The sequence below is a fragment of the Citrus clementina genome, unplaced genomic scaffold, assembly GCF_000493195.1.
Source record: "Citrus clementina cultivar Clemenules unplaced genomic scaffold, Citrus_clementina_v1.0 scaffold_5, whole genome shotgun sequence".
NCBI lineage: Eukaryota > Viridiplantae > Streptophyta > Magnoliopsida > Sapindales > Rutaceae > Citrus > Citrus x clementina.
In genome coordinates, this window is record NW_006262201.1 from 17,136,470 (window position 1) to 17,147,284 (window position 10,815).

The following is a 10,815-nucleotide window of genomic DNA, read 5'->3' on the forward strand; positions in this document are numbered from 1 at the left end:
GGGTTTTGAGTTGATTGGATGATGCTAAGTGCATGCTGAATTATTGATCAATATGGGCCATGCATGTGCCTTCTGATGCTTGCTTTTATATCCAAGTTCTTTAAGTTTATTTAAGCTATTTCTAAAGAAGTTCACTGAAAAATTTTAGATTTAACTTAGCTAATCAATTTATTTATCCCCTAGGTAAAATGTGAGTATATGGTGATTATCAAAAAGGGTGAACAGAATTTTCACATTAGTAACGTTGCACGTTAGATCAGAACCTTCTACTAAAATAAATCATGTTGCACGATAGATAAAAATATTTTAGTAGAATAAATCTGTTATCATATAACTAATTATAGCATATTAAATGCCATTAGTATAACTCATACTCAGAAGTTAACACGAGTCAAGAATTAATTCAAGTTTAATTTATTAGCTCAGAAATTATTCTCAGTTGACGTGGGATATTTTTCTTATCACCCTCATTATTTGCCGACTAATATTTTTTATTTGTTTCTTGTCATTTGATAAATTAGTGTGAACCCGCTTGTACATGAGTTTAGCTCCAGTATCGAAGTCCATGAATTTAACTCATATATACTCAAGAGTTAACTCAATAGTTGAAAGTTACCTCAAGCTTATATTATTAGTCCAATGTTATTCTCAACTGATGAGAGATCTATATTTTCCAATATCATAGCTGAATTTTATTTTTGCTTGATGTTATTTAGATACATAGCTTTAAGTTGGAAAATGCTGACTCGCCCAGTAATTTGCACTGAATGAACATAGAAGGTGCTATGCATCCTAGCCATAGATGGCATGCTGATGATGTTATAAGAGAATTAGTACAATATGTTTATTAATTTATATGCTCCATCTCATTCCTAAGATAAGATCAAACCCCCTATCCTTCGCTCTGTTATAATCATTACAATTATTAAATTAAATCGCTTATAATCATTACAATCTACTGCTTTCTTCTACCATCGTCCAATATTTTTCACTTATTGACATTCTAATTAATTGCTTATGGTCGGAGATAACTACGAACATAAAACATTTTATGTGAATAAAGATGCTTTAACGTGCTAGTGGAGAGAGTAAGTTTGACATTGTTCTATCTTAAATATCAAATTAATAATTATATATCAACATGTATTCTCCAAAAATTATTTTCAAATATAAATATTCTTAATTTTTCTATTACATACGGATTTATTTTTTAAACCCAATTAAAATAATTTGATATTCAGTTATCATAGTTATATATAAGTTATATTTGGCAGGGGAGAATACACTGAAGTTTTTAATGTTTACTATTTTTACCATTTAGTCCCTAATCTATTTTAATTATCCATTTCAACCCTAATTTACTAACTTTTTTATTGTTGCCAATCTAATGTAATCTAATGTGATGTATTAATCAAAAGGTATGATAATTTTCAACAGTACACTCTGAACAATAAAATTAAAACATCAAGAAATAAAACATCAAGGAAGTAATGGATAACTCAAATTTGTCGATGATGTAAGTGATAAAAGCGAAAAACAGTAGGGCCCAAAGGTCATTTTGTTTCATAAAATATTTTCTTATTAATTTCAGCGCTAATCATGCTGTGGGCTTCCACCATGTCCGCCGCCTTCTATCTATATATAGCTCAATTAATTTCTTGAATCATAATCAATAATCTTCTTTCTCCCCAACACTATATATCAAGTTGAAGAGTTTCAATATTTTAAAAAGAGCAAACCAATAACAAAAGCTTCAACATTCCATAGAGTGCCGGTAAAGTATATTAATTCTCCATCTTTGTCTCATATTCGCAGTAGAAAAAAAATATATTTAATAATAAATATGTGTGATAGAACTATCAATCTTCCTCCTGGTTTCAAATTCTTGCCTACTGATGAAGAGCTTGTGCTTCACTTCCTCTACCCCAAAGCTTCTCTCTTACCTTGTCATCCTAACATCATTCCTGAACTCAATCCTCAGTTGCATGATCCTTGGCAACTCAACGGTTTGTTTTTCAGTCCTTTATTTATTTTGATTTGGTTGAATTCATGCACTGTCAATCTTTAACTTTTAACATTGCTAATGGTTTCAAGTTTTATATTACTATGGAGAGAACAGGCAGAGCTTTGTGTAGTGGAAACAGATGGTATTTTTTCAGCCAAATTGAAGACAAAAGAGTAACAGGAAATGGGTATTGGAAGCAATTGGATTTTGAAGAGCCTGTTATTAATAGTGCTGGAAAGAAGATTGGAATGAAGAAATATTTTGTTTTCTGTGTTGGTGAAGCTCCACTTGGTGTAGAAACCAATTGGATTATGCAGGAGTATCATCTTTGCAGCTGTGGCGCTAGTGCTAACAAATCTTACAAAAGAAGAGGAAATCGTATACTAGTAAGTGAGGTACATGTTAGCCTGTAATTTTTCTCATCTTTTTCTGGTTTTTAGATATTACGAAAACTGTATGGAGTAAATGGTATATGTTGATTTATTAATATAAAATTTTAATAAATCTAAATTGAACTAAATACATGTATAGTGATATTAATTTTTGTTGTGAATGTAGGGTTGCTGCAAATGGGTCTTATGTCGAGTTTATGAGGAAGACGGAAATTCAAAAGGTTTCTGCCATGGAGATGATGATGATGATGACAATGGAACTGAGCTTTCTTGTTTAGATGAAATGTTTTTGTCATTAGATGATGATCTAACTGATGTAAGTTTTCCAAATTAATTAAATAGGTCGATATGTTTTACAGTTTACTTAAGCTGCTACTAGCTATGTTTTTTCCCTACCTATGTAAATAAGTGAAATAAACTATGATACTTTCCGATAGCCTGTTGTTTGTGTCGTTCTTGCTAACTATAACTACTTTTATCCGTTATCAATTTAGCTAGAGGATATTTATTCATATAAATTAATTTAACATGTTATCAGTCTTGAACTTGCTTCACACAATTAGAAGGTTTCCAATTAAAATTGTACACTATTAATTACTGGCACGCCTCTCCACTACAGCCATAGCATCGGTTTCAGATTAGCATATGGCCTTAATTAATTGGTAAGGATAGTCCTCGTCCATTGTCCTGTGGTGTAATAGTTAGAGATTTTGATGTCATTTTTAAAGGATGCTTTTGTTGGTTTTAGCAAAATTCCCAATTATGCTTATTTTCAATAAGCTTTTTATCTAGAAATTTGATTTGCCTTTCATAAGGGATATATAGCTTTTATCTGGCTTGAGAAGAGTTCAACAATTGCTATTACATGCCTTGCAAACTCTTAATCCGACTCTCATACATAGTGTACGTCTTTAATATTTAATTAAGTGGTTGAATTCTTAATGAATGATGTATACATAAGAGTGTAATTTACATAAGATCCATGGACCTGAATAATTTCTTTTTCTAATTTTATTATGATGGCAACACAATTCCTTGTTTATTAAAAAAATACTCAATCTGCATCTACGATTTTTTTTTTTTGTCTCTTAAAATTTTATTATTTAAAACAAATAAAGAGAAAATTTTGGCCCTAGCTTTTATCCCATGTAATCTAACATATAACATGTTCACAAATATCAGGTGATTCAAGATTAGCATATTAACAAGGGAAGCTGACACTGACGCTCACAAGGTTTGTATGGTCATATAGACCTCTTTGTTATAATTACATTGCATATTATAAAGCACATCTGCCTTTCGCAATGCTGCAGAGCTTTGTCCATACCCTTTACAACACTGTATAACCCCTTTATATAGAGTAAGGACATCCAATCCTGAGTAGTACTCTATATAGATATAATTTGAAAACAATGCTATTCTTAAAATACCATATTATAAATATTTGGGATCGAAAAGACAATTTTATCCTCCAAATTTTATGATATACGACAAATTTAGATAAGTTTGTATATAATTTCAATTTTGTCCCTTGAACATTGGAGTAACAATGGTAACGAAAATATTGTAAAATTGTAAGATTTTGTAAAGATATAATAATAAAGTATTACCCCATATTTTTTGCACTCATTTGTTTTTTTGTATTTCCTAAAATAGAGAAGCAACAATAGTTCTTTATATTGTTAATTAATTGAGTGATGATAAACTCTTGTACAAGCTAATGTGGCATAAATTTATTGGATCCATGAAAATACAATATAATATATAGAAACAAATTAGCTAAGTGTTTAATCTAACTAATTAAATCATGTCACACCAGTTTGTATAAAATAAGTTTAGTTAAGAGTTTGTAACTCGATCATTACTCTAATTAATATGTAGGAGCAAATATTAGTTAAATATACAATTAGTTATGGAACACATATAAAAGTGTTGGTTTAAGTCTCATTAAAAATGCACAAAAAAATGATAAAATTAGAGAGACTTTATTACATTAGAATTTTTTTTTATATGAGACAACTTCTTTGAAAACTAATTTTCATTAATAATTTAGAAAAAGAAACATGTTATATATTCTGGCTGAATCAATTAAAGTCACATTCAAACTCCGTATTTTGCACTAAAAAAAAAAATAGGGAAAAATTCGCATTTTGTGAATTTACAAAAGAAAAGCATGTGGCAGAAGTGGAGCCCAATTACCACTAATTTAGGTGATGCTGTGAATTTTCAAAACTTTTAAACAGAAACCTCTGCATGTGCATGGTTTCCTTTTAGAATGTGTTTAGGTTGGCCATCCTTTTTCATATTATATATTTTTCTTTTGAAGTTATGTTCTGTAATGGCTGGCTGCTTGCCTTCTGGCAGATTGGCACAAACCTGAGAGCACTTTTCAAATTTTATCAAGCATATATGATCGCTTTGCCTAGCATATTGTCATCTCTGTTGTAAGCTTGTATAATTTATATTTCTCATTCCACTAAATTTGGGAAAACTTTGAAGACTCTGGATGTCAATTAATTAATTGAATGATATGTGTACAATTCTGCTTATTTTATTTTTATGGTGAATGATATTGTCATGTGATTTTTTTTATTATTTTATCATTTTAATATTATTCATAAAAAATCATAAAATTATGTGATCGCGTGTTTAAGTGCTCATTATTGGATACTCGTACTCAGAAGATCAGTTCAAAAGTTCCAGAGGTAACCAGAATCATCTATGAGATCGTGCGATCGAAACGTCACTTTCTCCATAGACTATAGCTTTCTCTTCCTTGCTATAATTTCAGCATTTTTGTTGCTTGGTTATGGCGTGGCAGCTGCTGCCTTGTGCCACAAAATAAAGATGTACATGATAATTAAAGTAAACTTTCAAAAAGTTCGATCGGTGCTTGCTTAGCTTAGCATTTTGTCACACAAGCTGTAAGCTTTCAAACATTATATACGTATAATCAATAAGTTGCTTCTAAATTTAGTCGTTTACTTATCAATAAAAGTATTATTGCCGTATCATTATATTTCTTCGGACGATTAGAACTTAAAATGGAAAGACTTACGATTAATCATGTCTCAAGAGAGAGCACGTTAATTTCTGTATTAACTCTTTTAAAAGATTTTAGTTATCTTACATAACTCAATAATTTATGAGTTATTTTATGAAACAATAATTATTAAGAATGTTATCAGTTATTATTTTTTTAAAAAATCAATAGCAATCTACATATATTACCATATGAAGTCAATAGGTCTACCAAGACCAGTTTATAATTCTGCTCCTACTAATATTTAGAGAGAGACATATCTTCTCAGGTTCAACAAAGGATCGAAAGGCTAAAAAATGTTATAATTCAACACGCGCCTAGAAACTGTAACAACATTGCCCATAGTTTAGCTAGTTTAGCTTCAAATTTTGATAATCCAGAAATTTGGATGGGACCTGCCCACCCCACCTTTTGTATTTATTCTCTTAGTTTATGAATGAATGTTATACTTACCTATTATTTAAAAAAAAAAAAGAGAGAGAGAGATACCTATCTTCACACAATTGTGTGAGAATAAATATTTGAGTCATTATAGAGATTTGCATTACTGCCCTAAAAAAAGTTGATATAAGACACAAGCCGCAACACTAAGTCAAGGCCTTAGTGGCATTATTAGTTAATTATAAATGTACTTTGGTTAATTTCAGTTTACAACCCCTTTCATATTATTTAGATTGTGCCTCCTTTGCTAACTCAAGGGAGATATTTAATCAAATCAATTAGATTATATCACATCAGTTTATACAAAATAAGTTATATAAGAATTTATAATTCTATCATTGCTTTAATTTATATGTATGAGCAGATATTGTTTAAATATAAAATTAGTTATAGAACAAATACAAAAGAGCTAGTTTTAAATCTCATTATGTATACAAAAACGTAAAAAAAAATGATAAACTTAGAGAGAGTTTCTTACATTATAAAAAAATCAGAAAAAAATATTATTTTGTAAGAGAAAATTTTCTAAGAATTAATTTTTATTGATAATTTAGTAAAAGAAACATGTTATATACTCTGGCTGAATCAATTTAAGTCACATTCAAACTCTGTGTATTTTGAGCTAAAATAAGAACAAAGGGAAAAATTGTGAAGAAACAAATTCTTTTAGCTAATTAGCTTACGGTGGCATTTTTGTCAATTTACAAAAGAAAAGCATGTGTTAGAAGTGGAGCGAAAGTACCACTAAGGTGATGACTCGGATGCTGTGAATTATGAAAGCTACTTTTAAACAGAAACCTCACTTGCATGGCATGATGGCCTTTTAGAATATGTCTAGGTAGGTCATCCTTTTATATAGTTTACTTTTGAAGTTATGTTCTGTAATGGCTGGTTGAATGCCTTCTGGACTGGCACATAGCTGAAAGCACTTTTTAAATTTTTTAGATTTTATCAAGGTTGTACGATTGCTTAGCCTAGCTTCCATTGCCATCTTCTGTTGTAAGCTTGTATTTTATGTACCTCATTTCGGTAAATTTGGAAGAACTTTCAAGGATCTGGCTGTCAATTAATAAATCGAATAATATAAGCAATGATTTAGTAGGTGTCCATGTTAAATGTCAATTTTATGGTTAGTGATGCCATTACGTGATAGCATGGTTTGATTAATCAATAATTTTAATATTATTCACAGAAAATTATAAAATCATATACGGGTTCGGATAATGATAGGATCTGTTTCAAAAGTTGTATGGCAGCAAGGATGTAACCAGAATCATCTATGAGATCATGAATCGAAAGGTCACTCACTCTATGGAACATATCCTACTCTTGCTTGCTTTAATTTGAGCCTTTATCTTTGCTTATTTATGGCGTGGCGGCCGCTGCCTTGTGCCACAAAATAAAGATATACATGGCCATTAAAGTGAAGTTTCAAAAAGTTCGAACAGTGCTTGCTTAGCTTGGCATTTGTCACAAAAGCGGTAAGCTTTCATACATTCTTACATATGATATTATCAATAAGTTGCTTCCAGATTTAGTCGTTCACTTACCAGTAAAGTGTTATTGTCTTATCATTATTTTTCTTTTGACGGTTAGAACTTAAAACAGAAAGAATTAGGTGGCGTTTGTTTTTTTATCTGAAATCTGAATAGATCTGAATTAGTCTGAATTTTGAATAGGTCTGAATGTCTGAATCTGAATAATATGTTTATTTTTTCGTTTGAATTTCGAAAAATAAGTATTAAGTTTTTTTTTCAACTTAAAAAGCTGAAAATATATATTTTTACATTTGTATCCTTATTAAATTTGAATGTCAAATAAATAATATATTAAATACCACAATATTTTAACATTTATAAGTAAAACTATATTCAAATGAATACATAATTATTTTAGAATTTTAATATATAAAATACCATAAATTTTAAATTTTATCGTATATAATATAAGAAATAAAAAACAAAGATATTTTTATGTGGGGTAAATATCTATGGGTGATTTTTGAGATAGACATGAAAAATAAATTATAAAACAGGGATATTTTTGACATTAGCAAGTAATTGACTTAATTCAGATTTCTGCATTAAGTAAAAAGCCAAAAAAATTAGCTTATTTTATTAAGTCAAAATTATCTAAAAAGTCTCATTAAGTTATAAAAACAAACACCTCTAATTAACTTAATTAATTAAGTTAAGTCACTTTAAGTCATTAAGTTAAAAAATAAACGCCACCTTACTATTAATCACATCAGTGCTAGAGTGAGTACGTTTCAGTGTTAATTCTTTTAAAAAGATTTTAGTTATCCTACGTAACTCAATAAATTTAGGAGTTATTTTATGATATTCATTTAATCCTTATTTTTGAGGTTAGTGTATGTTTAGTCACTATATTTTTAAAAATACCTTATTTAGTCTTTGCTATTAAATTATTGACATGCTCACCGTTAATTTTTATTTATTTTAACTTGCTTTTACAATATTACTCTCCTAAAACATTATCCTCTTATAATATGTCTCTTTGTTTTAGACATTAATGAAAAGAAAAAAATTAAATTATCAATTTAACCCCAAAATAAAAATAAAAATAAAAAGGATATATATGAATTTTTGTGGGAGCTCACATATGTCCAAAAAAATAATATTGTAAAAAATTAAATTACTATTTTTTTGGACATTAATAAAAAATAATATATTAATTCCTCAGTAAAGTGTTCCACAAAAATTAATATATATTCTTTTGTTTCTATTTTTTATTTTTTAGAATTAAATTAATAATTTAATTTTTTTCTTTTTATTAATGTCCAAAAAAATAAAACATTATTGTAAGAAGGGTGTCAATAGTTATTTACATCATTATCGGTTCTTTTTTTAAAAAAAAATCCGTTAGAATCTACATCTATTATAAAATAGACTTACCGAGATTAGATCAAAATTCCACTCCCTCTAATTTTTGGATTGAGATCCTCTCTTGATTTGAGCACTCTTGATCTTTTACAGATCTTGTGCCACCTGTATTTTAGTATTAATGAATGGTTTATATTTAACTATTTTTTCTTTTTCATTTATTAATCACCAATCATACTAATAGCACATGCTTAGATAAAGATCAGATCAGGAGAGGATCCTGATCCCTAATTTTTAGAGAGATATCTACTTTCACACAATTATAAGGAATAAATATTTGAGTCCCTATGCATTCCCTCAACAAAGTTGTTCAAGGACTCAAGGCTAATTTGTGAATTAAGCCTCCCTGCTAATTCAGAGAGATTATCTTATCTAGCAACCGTCACCGAAGGAAAAGTAGGATATTTCCCTTTTTTTTATTTTTCAAATTTTATTGTTTAATTTTGTTTCTCTCCTTTATTTTTCTACAGATGGCGTCTAAATGGAGATTGACAAAATTTCATTTGTATGGAAGTGTTTAAATGCATCAATCATGTGCATGAAAATTAACCTGCACTCAAGCAAGTATTTTATTGAAAAGAAAATAAAAGAGAAAATGCCGAGAAAATATGATCCAAAAAAATTGTTCTACTTTAAAATTTTTTAATGTTAGATCTGAATAGTGTGAGATGGGCTGTGATGACGGTATTGACACTGCATTAATTAGTGGAGATGGAAAACGAGTTCGTTCTCCCGGCCCGATCCAATTTTGATCTTTCAATTTTTATGTCCGGTTTAGACGGTTTTCAATGGATCAAGTGCCTTCCTTGTATTGATGTCAATGGACCGGGTTCGGGGTGGGGATCATGATCCCCGAACCCAAACAGAATTTGGCAGCTGTGTCCCAAACCCGTTCCATAAAAAAATTGTAATTGAAGATAGTTCGGGTATGTCTCCGAAATTTTTTGAATTGAATGGAGATTAAAACGGGAATCCAATTCTCATTTTTTTAAAATAACAATTTATAATTATTCCAATCCCCTTTTTTTCAAAAAAATTAATAATTTTGACAACCTCCAGATTTAGAAATAAAATTACAAATGATCAAATTTTATATGACAAATCAAAATAATTTTAAGCCTTCAACATAAACTTGCAGTAGATTCTAAATAACCATCACCATTGATGCATATGCTAAGATTCTTCATAAATCTATAACAAGATAAAAATAATAATAAAATAAAAACATGTTTTTACAATTTAACTTAATAAATACTTGACAGAATAATATAAATTAAAACTATACACTTCTACAGCCTCTATACTAGTTTCAATCTCTGCCTCTTAATCAAGAATCTTGGCATATACCTGAGAGGTCAGTGCCGCATTTAATTAAAAAAGTACAAATTAAAACCAAAATCAAATTAGTTATTAGTTAATTTAAATAAATAAAAAATATAAAAATTAAAATGCAAACCATATACCTCCACAAAGAGCACATCTAATTAAAAAAGTACAAATTAAAACCAAAATCAAATTAGTTATTAGTTAATTTAAATAAATAAAAAATAAAAAAATTAAAATGCAAACCATATACCTCCACAAAGAGCACGTGTCCAACTTTGACTATACATCAAAGCCTCCAATGTGTTTGGATGAAGTCTATTGTGATATGAGCTTACAAATCGACCACCAATGCTGAAAGCAGATTCAGAAGAAACAGTGGTAACTGAAATAGCCAAAATATCTCTTACAACTTAAGACAATATAGGATAGTTACCACCATTCAGCTTCCACCAAGCTAAAACATCAAAGTGTTCCTCAACATTAAATGGTACTAATTTTCATTCAATTAAGTGTCTAGCTCATCCTTTACTTCCTCATTATCAACATTAACAAAACTAGTAAACCCCGAAATCCATTTAGTTGAACTTCTATAGGAACCTGAACTCGGCGCAGAATGAGCAGTACTCAATGAACTAGAGCTATACCTAGGAGAAGTAGCAGCTGATGCATATCTAGTTTTGTACTTTTTCACTTTACTTTGACAAT

At 29.3% G+C, this 10,815-nt stretch overlaps 1 protein-coding gene across 1 annotated transcript; it reads left to right on the forward strand.

Annotated features, from left to right (window-relative positions):
- Positions 1 to 1,741: 1,741 nt before the first annotated feature.
- Positions 1,742 to 3,604, forward strand: LOC18041874 (NAC domain-containing protein 104). The gene is made up of 4 exons (XM_024184983.1): positions 1,742 to 2,006; positions 2,120 to 2,400; positions 2,564 to 2,713; positions 3,580 to 3,604. The coding sequence occupies exons 1-4, from the start codon at positions 1,844 to 1,846 to the stop codon at positions 3,592 to 3,594; spliced, it is 609 nt and encodes a 202-aa protein (XP_024040751.1). The 5' UTR covers positions 1,742 to 1,843; the 3' UTR covers positions 3,595 to 3,604.
- The last annotated feature ends 7,211 nt before the right edge of the window (positions 3,605 to 10,815 follow it).

Bases quoted from the DNA above. Each gene is read 5' to 3' on its own strand.
- LOC18041874 (XM_024184983.1), top strand. From the start codon at position 1,844: ATGTGTGATAGAACTATCAATCTTCCTCCTGGTTTCAAATTCTTGCCT. The intron at 2,007-2,119 runs GTTTGTTTTTCA...TGGAGAGAACAG, and splicing joins TGATCCTTGGCAACTCAACG to GCAGAGCTTTGTGTAGTGGA. The intron at 2,401-2,563 runs GTACATGTTAGC...TTGTGAATGTAG, and splicing joins ATCGTATACTAGTAAGTGAG to GGTTGCTGCAAATGGGTCTT.